Source organism: Daldinia loculata, assembly GCF_022478755.1.
Source record: "Daldinia loculata strain CBS 113971 unplaced genomic scaffold F4817scaffold_13, whole genome shotgun sequence".
Lineage (NCBI taxonomy): Eukaryota > Fungi > Ascomycota > Sordariomycetes > Xylariales > Hypoxylaceae > Daldinia > Daldinia loculata.
Window position 1 is genome coordinate 95,850 of NW_026054867.1, and position 14,440 is coordinate 110,289.

General features: G+C 47.0%; 3 protein-coding genes across 3 annotated transcripts; 1 reads left to right on the plus strand and 2 right to left on the minus strand.

The window, feature by feature from the left end:
- The first annotated feature begins 1,079 nt into the window (after positions 1-1,079).
- F4817DRAFT_41783 (cyclophilin-like domain-containing protein) lies at positions 1,080-2,835 on the plus strand. The gene is made up of 2 exons (XM_049307437.1): positions 1,080-1,531; positions 1,616-2,835. Exons 1-2 carry the CDS (start codon positions 1,174-1,176, stop codon positions 2,374-2,376), a joined length of 1,119 nt encoding a protein of 372 aa, XP_049160834.1. The 5' UTR covers positions 1,080-1,173; the 3' UTR covers positions 2,377-2,835.
- Positions 2,836-3,654: 819 nt separating this feature from the next.
- F4817DRAFT_357517 (Rho GTPase activation protein) lies at positions 3,655-7,284 on the minus strand (the record flags this gene model as incomplete). The annotated part of the gene is made up of 1 exon (XM_049305929.1): positions 3,655-7,284. The coding sequence occupies one exon, from the start codon at positions 7,282-7,284 to the stop codon at positions 3,655-3,657; it is 3,630 nt and encodes a 1,209-aa protein (XP_049160835.1).
- A 4,794-nt stretch (positions 7,285-12,078) lies between these two features.
- Positions 12,079-13,825, minus strand: F4817DRAFT_41834 (uncharacterized protein). Its single transcript, XM_049307438.1, has 2 exons — positions 13,647-13,825; positions 12,079-13,579 (listed from the first exon to the last, which is right to left on the minus strand). Exon 2 carries the CDS (start codon positions 13,289-13,291, stop codon positions 12,185-12,187), a length of 1,107 nt encoding a protein of 368 aa, XP_049160836.1. The 5' UTR covers positions 13,292-13,579; positions 13,647-13,825; the 3' UTR covers positions 12,079-12,184.
- Between the last annotated feature and the right edge of the window lie 615 nt (positions 13,826-14,440).

The window sequence follows — 14,440 nt, forward strand, 5'->3', positions numbered from 1 at the left end:
TTCAAGATGTTTTGTATGTTACTCATGAGTATCTAGAAGTAATCATAGAAATTGATCCAGAATATATTGATTGTTAGTAGTATGTTGGTGTTTATTGTTATTGTTATCGTATGCTGCCATAAGAAACTCTTTGCTTGCACCATTCTAACAGCTATTGATGTATAACATGCTCGTTTGAACAGCCAGGGGAAATTATATATATTAAGTACCTAGATCCTATGAGAAATTTTCACCTTCTCTCCAAGCCATCACATCACATCACATCACATTTAACATTACCTTGATCAACACTCATCAATACCTTAGGTACTCTCCAGTAAAAACACTTCATATTTGCCAACATCCTACACTTCAAACGCTCCATCCATTCCGAAAATGTTTTTTACTACTCAACCTAGCCAGCAGCCTTTCCAAGGCGAACTTACTGTTGTTACTTCTATCCCTAACAACCTGCTTCCAGGTTGGACTTGCTGCAAAGACAACTATAAGAACGGCGTTGATGTAAGATTATGTGTCCAGTGTTGCCACCAAAAATGTTATACTTGTGTCATGGATAGTGTTGAGGCCAATGCTGCATCCATGTCAGAGTAAGGAAGCCGTAAGAGTTAAAGTAAGAACGTAAGATAACAGTTAATAGATAAATATTTATAGTAAATAAATATTTTTAAGCCCCTTTTGAAATTATTATACTTTGGAGTTTATCTACCCTATGTATTAAGTGAGTAGCTGTGACGTTATTGGCTAGAAAGCTTACTAACCTAGGAAGTACGCGTTACACGAATGTGTCTTAAGTCCATCTGGACCCTCTATGGAATGATGGAACCCCACCTAGCCCCGCGATTGGGGTTCACCTAGAAGCTTCTACTGCACGAAAAGCTTCACCTTCCAGTTGCTTCGGGCTGGAATAAGTGCAGGTGCGCTGCATTCCAATTGCTCCTGTAGCTGCAAACAGTCTCGCACCTGTAATCTTACATCAAACTTTTAGGCAATCACGTTCTCTCCGGTCTTCACCCAGCCCTTCATAAACTCTCGTACCGTCTCGATATTTAGCATCACATTCCCTTTCCCAACTGCAACATTACCACCGTCAACGACATAGATCCAATCCTACTACCTTAGGTACCTTAGGTATATAGCAGCCTAATTCGATTATACAAACCCACAACCACAAATATGGCAACCTCGGAACAACCTAAGAAGCGTAGCTACGTCTTCTTCGACATCACCATTGGTACCAAACCCGCTGGTCGTATCACCTTCGAGCTATATGACGATGTTGTACCCAAAACCGCCGAGAACTTCCGCGCGCTATGCACAGGTGAGAAGGGGCTCGGAAAGTCAGGCAAACCCCTTCACTACAAGGGTAGCATGTTCCACCGTGTCATCAAGCAATTCATGATCCAGGGTGGTGACTTTACTGCTGGCGACGGAACCGGCGGCGAGAGCATCTACGGCGAAAAGTTTGAGGACGAGAACTTTGAGCTCAAGCACGAGCGTCCCTTCCTGCTTAGCATGGCTAACGCTGGACCTGGTAAGTTATTATAATCGCTTATCCACCTAGATATATACACGTTACTTCAGGACATTTTAGACTTACAATTGCTCTTCCTTATAGGCACCAACGGCTCTCAATTCTTTATTACAACCGTCCCCACGCCGCACCTTGACGGGAAGCACGTTGTCTTTGGTGAAGTTAAGTCAGGAAAGTCTATAGTAAGGCAGATCGAGAACCTGCGTACCAACAATGACAAGCCTGTGAAGGATGTCATCATCACGGACTGTGGCGAGCTCTCCGGCGCCGCTGCACAGGCATCCGATGTTAAGGCCCCGGATACCTACGGCGACCAGTACGAGGACTTCCCTGAAGACGAGGCTGACCAGCCACTCTCTGCTTCGCGTGTGCTCCAAATAGCTAGCGACTGTAAAGACTTCGGCAACAAGGCTTTCAAGGCTGGCGATGTGCTCGGCGGCCTCGAAAAGTACCAGAAGGGTCTGCGATACCTAAATGAGGAGCCGGAGATTAAAGACGACGAGAAGGATCTGCGGCAGAAGCTCGATTCTCTACGCTTTACGCTCAACTGCAACTCAGCGTTGCTTAACCTTAAGCTCGAGGCCTGGGATGACGCCCAGCGCACCGCTGCGGCCGCCCTCGCTGTCCCCGGCATCTCCGACGCAGAGCGTGCCAAGGCGCTATACCGCCAAGGTCTCGCGCTCGTCAAGTTAAGGGATGAGGATGCAGCCCTCGCAGCTTTAGAGCAGGCCAAGAAACTGGTTCCTAACGATGCTGCCATCACTAAGGAACTCGAAGCGGTTAAGAAGCAGGCTGCAGCTCGCCTGGCCAAGGAGAAGGCTGCGTACAAGAAGTTCTTCTCGTGATCATGCTAGCTGTTCTTCAAGATAGTGAGAAGCAATGAAGAGAGTCGTTCGCGAAGGCCAGAGTAGGGTAGACGCCGAAAAAAGAGGAGATAGGGAGAGAAGATCTGGTTGATGCACTTTAACAATTAAGTCATCGATAATAGTTCTCAACCTAACGCGGGACAGAGGGCTAAGAGTGAGCAAAGGGGAAAAAAGCCAAAACTATATTTAATTAGGTACCTAGTTAAAGGTATAAAGGAGAAGGGGGGTTTGGTCAGGTGTCAGGTTGGACATTGATCTCTTCCCACCCTTTGGAGTCTGCATGTTCATAGACAAAGAAACACGGCTGTTAGTCACTACCTATCTTATGTATTTGGCGGGAGCAATGCATAAGGTAGGGTTAGATTCTAGGGAGTGTAGGGTATTCATGAACTAGGAACCTGAATGAATAATAAAATCCATGATATCATATTTCAAATATCACAATTCGAACTATATGCACAGGTACTTAAGCTTGGAGCAATCTTTGATATATTGTACGTATGTGTATATCCATGTCCTAGCCGGAGAACTAGACACCGTAGATTTTGTAAAAGTATAAACCACCCCCTTCCCTCCTTTTTCTAGACCCCGTCTCCCTCTCACCCCGTGTCGTCTGTCTGCTTTGCAATAATCATCTCCCCGCCCTAACATGTCTGATGTAGTATGTACGGGCACGGTATAATATGATATGATATGATAAACTATTGTATGATATGGTATAATATGGTATGATGCGATATACGGTCCATCCGAATGCTCTGCTTCTCTTCTCACGTAATGTAAAAGCAACCCCTAGGTATAGGTATGTAATGTAATATAAAAACAACAAAGTGAAGAGGGGTCTAAGACCAACCCCCCCCCCAATCAAGAATAGGCCTCTCCTAAAAGTCTTTTTTCTTCTACCAAGCCTCCCAAGCCCGCTTGAAAATGCAGAAACATAACTCTTTTCCTGAGGAGCGAGGGAATATAAAACGTCCAAGTCCGAACAAATACACGCTAGGTAATTTTCTTCGTGACGGAGCTACCCCTTTGGAGCTCCTGCAATCTATTTTTCCAGTAAAAAAAAATCACCCATGAAGCAGCGCGGCAATACTTCTCGGCTGGCTTGCTTTATCTTAATCCTAAGACGCTGGCAGGTCCCTTTGCTCCTGGAGGGGATGGCCGCTTCATTAATCGGGTTCGAGAACGTGTCAGCCCCTCCTGCATTCGGTCCCACGATTTGGCATATGGGTATCGTTTTGCGGAGTTAAAGCATAACTAGTGCCTTGAGCTCACGTCGCTCTGCCAAGATTCCGAGAAGGTGCTAAGGATGCCCTTACTACTTCTCTCCTCCTTATCTTTACTCTTCTCCTGTGCTGTCGATGAACCGGCCAGCTCCTTTTCCCTTTCCTTCTCCTTCCTTTTTTCCTTATCCTTCTTACCGCTTATTAAGCTGTGTAGAAAGCTGCGAGGATTCTTCCCATGCTTCGCCCGTATGGTGTTTGAAGTCGACATCTCTAAATTATCAGATACGTGACGAAGGACTCTGCCTTCTCTTCCAAAGCTCCGGAAACCCGAACGGTCACTACCATCCGGCTCGCTCCCAGACGAACCTGGGGGGTGGCACGAGTCATTGTCGAACCATGGCGTCGAATTGCCGTATGCTACGTTGACTGCATCCAAAAGAGTTGTCTTTTCCAAAGTCTCGGTTAGTTCGTCCGTAGCCACCGATTCGTTCTCAGATGCGCGAAGTGCTTCGACTCTAGCGAGGCACTCATCAGAACGTCTTTGAAGGTCCAAACATATTATGTGGAATTCTGCTAGTTCAGCGTCGAAATCCGCAGGGTCTGTAAATGTAGATTTGTGGCTAGACTCGAGCCAGAGTTTGACTAGCGCTGAAAAATTCCTAGGGTGGTCGATGAGGTACGGTAGAGAGGGGAAGCCCTCTCGAGATGTCGGAGATAGGCGACCGAGGATTGTGACAGGAGTAGAATACGAGGCAGGGACGGTGAAGATACTACGCTCAGTCGGTATCGAACACGTTTGGTCAATGTAATCTTTGAAAGGTTGCCTATGAATGGCTAAGAATCTGTTCATAGGCTCCATCCAGCTCTCTTTCTTGCCGAACGTGGACAAGTTCGCCAGAGCTTGAAGTCCTTTCGCTATAAGCGTTAGTGTTCGTTGGGCTCGACTTCGTGGATTGTCTCGTAAGAGCCCGAAGAGCTTAGGATTTAAGATTGCAGGACAGATAAACCGAAGAAACAAGAATCCCGATACACTTGTGTAGGTAACAGTACGAAGAAAGTCGCCGTACCGATCTTCCGCGACAGCTCGGACATACTTGAGGATTTGTCGGAGCTCAAACGGCAGTTTTATTGCAGAATCAGCGATACACTCCCACACCTCAGTCGTCAGCTGTACCAACAAACCCCAGTGTTGTTGCATCTCATCATTATGATGGATTCTGCTCGGATCTACCTCGCAATCCGGATTTAGCTCATTGATCTCAAAAATCTTGTCCGCCAAGATCTCCTCTAAGAATTCCTTTCCTAGCCGGCGCATATGGAACTCCAAAGCTTGAGTGAGCAGAGAGTTGCCCCGAAAGAGGAGATTGGCTTCCCCAGCTAAGGTTTTCATATCGCGGACAAGCAGGTCCCTGTCGCCCGCAGAGTTTGAAGAATCGGTTGATTTGAGTCGTCGGCTGAAGCGTAGTCTCTTCATATTGTTCTGGCTTCCAATTCCGTCTATCTCTTCTTCGACGAGAGCCATGAGCCATTCACTGGTACTTCCCGATACCTGGTAAATATTCAAGAGTAGCTCTGCGAGCTGACGCATGGAGGACGGTATAGCTAGGGCGATTTGGCTTGTCAGCCCAACGCTGAACTTGTGGAGAAGTTCAGATAACAGCTCATAATCCTTCGTTCCAAGGACGACCAGTTCATCATGATTAACTTTGACAAACATGCTCCCAATAGACTCCTGCTTCTCATCATAAACTTGAAACCATTGCTCATGATCCTTTGCACGTTCCAACTTTTCCAAGGGTATATCCACCGCTCCACATATAACTTCTGTCAAATTGCCTGTCTTAGGAAGACCTAAAGATGCTTGTAGCTGATTACTCAAACTATCCAAGTTTCCATCAAGTCGTTTTAGAATAATAGATAAATACGGTAGTGTCGTAGGTAATTCGGTAAACTGGGCAAACTCCCGCCAGAATGGGTTCTTCGTATCGGTCTGTGTTGTCGTGCGGGATCGAATTTCGCCATCTAATATCACCTCGGCAAGGTAATTCCCAGTTAACGGATCTCGTTCTTTAGAATGGCGGTCGTGATGCTCTGGACCCGGAGTAGCTTTTCTTATTTTTGCTTCGGTAACTCTGATTTGAACGGTTTTCTCTAGGCGAAATAGCTGTCCTTCAAATTCTTTCTCGAAGTCTCGTATTTCAACCACCTGTTCTGTAGATGCTTCAAGACCGTATAGATCAGGCACAGCAAACGCTCGTAAGAGTACAAACCAGACCTCGAAGAGAACCCTAGAATCTAGAGCGAGATATACAGGTCGGAATATCGAAAGCTGCTTGGAAGTAGATGAGTAGATCGGGAAGATTGCTATGCAATATTCTTCGTCCAAGACAGACCTATCTAGTTGTTGTATAGCACAACGGGAGAGCTGTGGCAGCTCGATGATAGAAAGTACTGCTACGTCATTCTCTGTCATCAGTTTGAATTCGCCATTATCTTGTAGGATGCAAGACACTCTCCTCCACGACGTCGAACCTGAACGGAGATCTCGAGTAGATGGTCGTTTCACGATTGCACGCGGTGACGTTGCGGTGCCTTTGTCCCACAGCATCACCTTACCAACCTTGATGATAGCCGCATCTTTCGAGGACGAGCCACCTACGGCTAGAGATCCTCGCCTCTTCATATCCGGTCGAACGGACCCGGGTGAACTGGCGCTTCTGCCGTTGGCGAATCTTACTGTGGTGGGGCGAAGCTGTTGCCAGCAGAGTAGACTAGCGAGCCACAAGTCGAATTCCGCGGGTGGAAGAGGCCGTAAGAAAAGCTCGACACCCATCTTATTGTTTAAAATTTCTAGGCTCTTTCCTTTGTTATCTAGACCGTCAACGGGCACAACCCTGCACCCTCGAAGGTCAGTAACTAAAGGAATAGGAAACTGTCCGTTCTGGCCCGAATCAAAATATAAGCTGCCTCTATCTTCATCAACCCAAGCCGTTCCGCTGTACCAGGGGCCGTTTGTCTCGGCCTGGTACTCGATTTCACCTCTCATGCGACCGGCCAAAGTTTTCATCAGTAAGAGAATTTTGTTCGCATCGTTCGTAGGGATCGGGAGTGACAGTGAATCAACGGAGGGTGGCGGTGATACCAGAGGAGAAGTAGGACGAGAAGAGTCCCGTTTTATTAGGCGCCGGTTAGAAGACTTTTTCTCCTTGCTTGATGATAGGGTAATTTTCAAATCTGGGGGCCTAGTTGGTGCGACCGACGGATAGCCAACAGACTCAAGCACGGTCGGCGGGGGACGAACTTCGATATCTACAACTGCTTGAGAGCCTGATGACGAGAAAGATCCTGGTCGATGCCTGCTATCGGTTGTGGAAGGAGATGCGGTTTCTTGTCGCAGTGCTACCGCACCATCCATGGTATGCGTGCGTGGTCTGAGGGCTGCCTTTTGATTTTGCGACGGCAGACTAGAGGAGGTACTATCCAAAGAATCGTCATATGCTTCGTTAAACACAACACCCCGTCTTCTCCTTTCTCCGCCGGGTATAGATCTGGGTGAAGCGCTACCAGATTCCTGGGTCGCCTGTGCAATGCTTCTCGTGTCCGCAGCCTCGTCATTCTCGCATAGCTCAGGCGTAGCCGTCCGAATACTATTGTCCTGCATGTTGGCATAAGATTCTAAACTTGTACGCACATTACTACTGGCAGTCCATTCCGCACTTGGTGGTAACGTATCTCCCACGGTAGCTAGCGCCCAGTCTGCAAGGTTGTCGATGTGGTGGTCGCTTTGAGTATCTCCTCCTCTCTCTAGCGGTGGAGAGATACCACGAAGGTGTTGTTTCGAAGGCATAAAGATTGAGAAATTGCAGCATTGAACGCCGGACAGGTGCCGCGCAGGTGGAAAGGATTAATGTCGTGCCTTGCAGTTACGTGTATGATTGTCGCAGCCATCCACCTCTTTCAACAGCAGAATGACGCGAGCCTGATTTGCATAGAAATGTCGTCTGTCATAAATCGCTAACGGATGGTATTTCGTTCACAAGCTGCCATCGGGGGATGGACATTCTAGATGGGTAATGTGGTTTTCGAAAAGCTATGTATGTCGGCAGGTGGATCGGCGCATGGTAAGGCAAATTACGCAAATTCGAGTCGAGTATCTGTGACGTGGATTTTGCAACAAATTCGCTAGGTGAATGTTTTCCTGCAGATATTATCATAATATCGTGTGCCTATTTTCAGACTTTCCGTCCAGTGGTACCTCTATACGGCACGTGGAGCATTAACCGTCAGGGATTGCAGCAACCGGTAAGCTTTCAGAATTTGCTAGTTGAGGTGTGGGCGAGAAGTCGAGTGGCTCAAAGCTGACCGTCTGCCGGGCTCGGCTCGCATTAGAGAACGGTCAGGAGGGCACAGCAGAGTGTGCTGTAGTGCTGTTCTACTCGCTCGTTATGTAGGTAGCCGGGGCTATGCAGGAAGAGCAGGCCGGCTTTGGGGTTCTGGAGCTTCTGGATTCGCACAGCGAAGGTCGGAGTATTATCTGCAGGACCACTGCTTGTCCTGAACCATTGGGGCGCGACGATTGGGTCCCCGGTCCAGGTTCAGGGTCGAGAGAGGGTCAAGACGGCAAGCCACCGGCCAGGTAATTTGGTGGGGAGAGAGGGTGCGACGACAAATAAGGAAGAGGCGTTGCCGTTCAGGAATAGCTCTAATTAAACCACGTAGAAATGATTGTCTCAGATGCAAACTGCGGGCGAAAGGCTCGTTAGGTGCGTCGTGCATCGATCACTTGCTGGTCCTTAGTAGGACGGAGATACATAAAAAAGAATAAACGGGGCTGAAGAGGATCCGATTTATTATTTGAGCAAAAAGAAGAGGTCATAGCAGATACTGAGATGGAAAAGTCAATTCTACATAGTAGCTTCCAAGCTCCTTCCTTCGCCTGATTTGGTGCTAGGGATGCCTGTAAGACCTACTGTAAGATGGTGGGAAGGAAACGGCTTCTACATAAGGTTACTGCCATTAGGTAACCGCTATTACCTTAGACAGCTAGAGACAGCTAGAGACAGCTAGAGAAAGCTAGAGACAGCTAAAAGTTAATTGCGCTTACCAGGACCCTAGTTACGCCTAGTCGCCCTAGTTATCCCCCTGTCAAGACCAGTAACGACCGCTATAATTGATCTTACAGTCTTATTAGAGTTGACCTGGTTAACTCCAACATCTATCACGCTATTTTGAAGTTAAGAGATTTCATCTTTACTTAATTGTGACTTGTTACTATCGATTAAGACAGGGACCATAGCGCCAAACATTACGCCAACGCAGTAATATGGAACTCGTACATGGGTAACGGGACATGTCTAACCGATTCCCGTTCGAACTTTCATAGGTACCTATGTAATCTGTAGCCTACATGTAGTTGTCCTACCGATTATTTTCGGTGTTGATAGGGACAATCAAGGGGGGGCTGCCTTGAATTACTGTATACCTATATACCTTAGGTAGGTACCTAACCTACCTGGTAGGTATTATGGTTTATATGTAAGGATGGACAGAAGCACTTTATCATTCGAATTCCTCGTAATGCCAAGTAATCTAAGCAAGTTATCAAAAGCAATACGATAAGCGAGCGCGGTGATGACAGCAATCTTTCGGTATATGACCTAACTCGCGCCATTAGAATTCGCGACAAGCTACCGGGAGTCCTGGTAGTCTTTATTACTAGCATGACCTAGCCGTTGCTAACAGGGCAACCGTAATAGGTAACACGGAGTTCCGGACTAAAATGTCCTGAACATCAATTTGATAAGCAGACGCCTGCAAATAGTAGGTGAAGCTTCCCCCGTCAACCACTAACCCGTTCGCTTACATGCTTCGATTCTTCTTATTTTCTCATCTTCCTACGGCATCTGAGTGTGGGGTTCGACGGCTCTGAACGAATAGTGTTGAAGGACATTCCAATATCGAACCTTCTTGTCCTAAATCTCGACTCTCGGCTGGATTCCGAATGGACATGAATCCATCTCGCTTGGGGAGAACATCTTAGTCAGTGAACAAGGTTTACCATAAGTATTGGTTACAAACAATGCTACACAACATGCCGTCGATATGAGTTAACTACAAGTCTCCCAAGGTCAAATTTGAGAAGAAATGCATGTTTCTCGTGGCTCATCTCGGCAAAGCCTATCACGGAGCCGAAGCCTCGCGTTTGGGGTGTGACTGAATGCCACCGAATTCTCTTTGCGTCTTGAGGCGTCAATAGCCTGCCCGTCTTGTGTCGCCCTATCCAGATTCCCGGATCGCCTACGTTGGTTCCATGAAACCCAAATGCACACACACATGCATACAATTCCATATCAGGGCTTGTGATGTACGTACGACGAATTCCCAATTGGCCCTGTCTAGATTACTTGGGCAAATTTTCAGGAACATTTACGTATAAGTGGGTTACATATCTCATGCATTCTCATGCATACAATACCCAATAATATAAGTCGACATCCGATATTTAATCCTAGGAGACGGATTCGCGGGAATTGGTTTATCACCAAAAATGGAAATTCTTCTGAATATTCTCGAACGATTGTGACGAACATATCGGTGAAGTCTGGGTGGATAGTTACGAATCGGCCAGGAAAATACGAAATCCACTTCAATAATTACCTGGACCCTACCAGAACAAAGTTAAAATGGTCCGTTCCGCAGTGATCAGCCGAAGCCACATATTTCTAATTAACATACATGCCTACATATGTATATAGGTAATCAGATAATATACACAAGCGTGTTCCAAGGATCATTGTCTAATGTAACATGTGTTGTTGATTCCCCCGTGGCGTCTTTCGATTCCGCATATTCTCGAAAGAGACGAAAATCGAGCATCGCTCAGGTCTTACGAGCAATTCGAATTGCAGACATATGTATGTTAGGTATGTACCTACATACACTTCTGCCAAGTCTGCCAAGTCTGCCAAACAGAGGTCCGTGTCTTTCCCCGCTGTCCCATGTCTCTATTCTTCGCTTAGCCGTTAGCCCGACTCAGCAAAGCTAGCAAGATGTAATTGGCCAAGTGCCCAGGCAACCAACTAAGCTGCCGTCCAGCTCAAAGCAGCGGTAGCGATGAAGAACAACAACAGAGAAAATAAAATTGGGGCTGGGAGGATCAGAAGATCCGGGGACGACCCAATTCTTGAAACGTTCGATTTGTCTTCTTCATATCCTTCTACTAGCAGGGAACAAAAGTCATGAAACAAGATATGTTGATTACGAGACGAGGCGCTTTCTCGGCTTCTACAAATGATCCCCACACGATTGTAGTATATATGTAATGTACACTAAAGCGCTCAAAGGAGCGAGAGCCTTGCCGGCAGCTTACATACGGCAGTCCCAGAACCAAGCCTAGGTAATATACACTAATCTATGTATACCTGTGTACCTACAATACATACATAAGACCTGGCAGGTGATTTGGACGGGATCCTATTCGATAACCAAACTACATAGGTAATATCTCGTACAAATGCGCCCTGCCCGTGACGTATGTTGACAGCTCAGCTCGCTGCGGTTCGCACACGTATCCCGCGAATCAGCCCTACCCAAAGGATAGAATAGGTACGCGGGTAAAGAGATACCTACTGTAAAGAGGCAGTCTCTCCGACCCAGCAGTACGGGACGTGGACACCCTCAGCTTCACTTCATAAGATTACTATTGATGAGATAGGCGTTACTAAAATGTGCTAAGAGCGACATATAGGATATATTTTCAGGGTCTTGCAGCTTTACGTTATATCCGCCTAATTATCCAGTCTCCCTAGTCTCGGTAGTATAGGTACACATGTGTGATTGGGTACCTAGTTCTATATATATACCTCCCTGTGACTCGATGGCTGAGTTTCCGAGCTTCTGACCGACAAAAATCATGCAAGGACGCCACAGCCTGTAAGGTCCTATGCACGTAGAGCCCGTACGACATGACAAAAAAACATCTTGAGAATACTAAAGCGGCAATAGAGTTGGTTGATGACAAGGGTTGCATAAAACAATCCGGAGCAGGTATTCTACTATGTACAGCTTCGTCCCATCTCTTGCTGCTTTTGCGAAATGCTCAATAGGGGGAATATAACTCGGGATATCAAAGGCGAACAACCCCCCTACTGCCAGCTCCCTCATTTACCCGGAATCAATAATCCATGACTACCTATTCACATCACCGCCCTGCCCCCCTAAAAACCTAGCGAGCTCTGCTGGCGTAGTAACGAGAAACGACTTATCGAGGATGGTATCACCTTCTCCTATGCGGCTCGTAAGAAAATAAGATAACGTCCTTGCCCTAAACCACATATCTGCCAACTCCATTTGCCCAAACTCTGCCTCCCCCTCTGTCGTCCCAAAAAGTATCAAACGGTATCCATGAGTTGCAGTTCCAAAAAATCGAGGTATAAGTAAACGCGTCCAAAAATTGAAGTCTGCCGAGAAGAGGCGCGACTTTTTAAATATATCGAAGTCTCATAATGTGTTATCTTCCAATCAGGAGAGATAGGTGTGTGTAGATGTGTTCCCTTGCTCGTTTAGCGAGAAAGGCCCTCAATCGGGCTGACGGGGAGACTCCGAGCAATGCTGAGGTCGGTGCTACCAGTACGTCTCAGGGCTTGCGACATGGTCTCTATGTTGAGATCTCCATTTACTGAAAGACTGTGCTCTGCAGAGGTAGGACTTCCAAGAGGTTTCCGGACAGGTGACATGCTTAGCCCCTTGATAGATCCCGAGATGCTGTTCGGTGGCGAGGTCTCCGGTCCCTGCGAGGAAACAGGTGATCTTATTGGGGAAGGAGAACGATTGACTCCTCTCGATCCAATAGAAGTCAGGCCAGCAAGATGCATGGAATCTCGGCTGCTATTCGGAGGTACCTGCTCTGCCTGGACCACATCCGCAAATGAAATGAAGCTCAGACGCCTAACATCAGCCGAGTCGAGTGATCCGTAGTTCGAGGCAGCCTCCTCCTTGTCGGAGAAGGCAGCAAGATCATCAGCCCACGAACTAGACGCGGTTTCAAATTGGGAAGCACCAGTCACAGTCACGCTGGCAGGTTGGTGCGCATTATGAGTTACGATCTCGACGGAGTCGGGGTTGAGGCGATCATCAGTAATAGCTTCGGAGGACGCGTCGAGGACAGGTGGAATGTAGTTTTCGGTCTGGATATGGGAGGGGATGGCCGGCGAATTAGGTATAGCGGTGGTACTTTCTTGAACGTCTCGCTCGAAGATTTGCGAACCTGCAGGAGAACTTAATCGCGGAGACGACGAATATAATCCCCGGCTAGGCGAGGACGGTGTCATATTGGGGCTACCAGCTGAAATTGGCGAGCTGGTCACCGAACGTTTCGTTGATGTATGAGGCACATCTTTCGCAGATGGCGAACTCGGTAGTCCCGAAGAGGATTGAGGGGAAGGTTTAGCACCAGGTTTAGAGTCACCCTTCTTCTTCCCAAATCCAAACAAACTTCGCTTCTTCGACTTTGGATCGGTTTTAGTTGAATCACTCTCCATCTCCTTCTCGTTGTTGTCTGTGATAGTTGAAGTTGAATCACCTTTGGTGTTACGGTTCTTTTCTCTCAATTCTGGAGCCAAATCTTTCTCCCGGTTGGGTTTTATAGAAACTGCCGGTGCAAGACTCATAGTGGATCGGTACCGCGGTTTTGAATGGGGTGATTAACGGGTAACCCTCAATGAGTGATATTTAATTCTAGAAGATGCCAAGACAACCGTTAGCACGAGACCAAAAAAAATGACGGAACCAAAGGCGACGGAGCGTATATGCCAAATAGGAATCCCCGTCTTGTAGTAGAAATAGTGCAAATGTTGTTGTTGCTGTTGCTGTTATTGCAAAGGGGGAAACTTGGTGTTTGGCAAAATTGATGGGGAGTCCTTATGACTCGAGTAGAGAGAAGAGTAGGTAACCCAGGTCTGTTATTCTCGCGTATAATAAATTATCGGGGTATTTTAATATAGATTTAAGTAGACTGCCACTTACCCTCCGTTGGTGCACCTGCGAGTAAGTGGAAATTGACCAAGTTCGACCAGGCGGATTTTAGTTATTCTTTCTTACTTCTCACTATTATGGTAGGAGAATGTCTTGCGTCTGCCTGCCCTATCACTTGTTCTTGCTAGGTGTTGTTGGTACGGCTGCAACTATGCGGATGCGGTTGCAGATGTAGTTATAAGTGGAAGGGTGAGAATCTGGTACAGCACGATGCAAGAGGATGCAAGTGTGCAGTTTGGGGTAGGAAGCCTTGGTAGAGACCCTGTTGACGATCGCTTCTTGTCCTAATACGTAACAAGTCTAAACTAGGTCCAAACCAGGAAGACCAGGGAGACCAGGGAGAGGATGAAGCAGGTGACAGGCAGCGACGATCAGCAATTTGCTTGTGTGGATTAATGACGCTGATGGATCGTGGTTAATAGATGGTGACCTTGGTAACCATGTCTTTCTAGAATAGTGAAGATGATGACGATAGAGAAGGGATGGGTTTTGTGTAAGTGCCTGGCGTGCCTTGAGTATATTAGGTAGGTAGGTATGCTGGTCAACTATTTAGGTACAGTCATCCAGGATCATGGGACGGGTCGTCGGTCATTAATTGAGCCCGAAAATATCAGCCTCGAGGCGGAGGGCAAGGGGATATGCGAAGAAGGAAAAGAAGAAGAAGAAAAATAAAGAATAAGGTGCTAAAGGCGGGATGCCAATTAATAATAGAGCTTGACCTATGCAGGTTTTTTATTTTTACTCGTCACGATCAAGGTTCACATATGGAAGCGATCAGATCAATT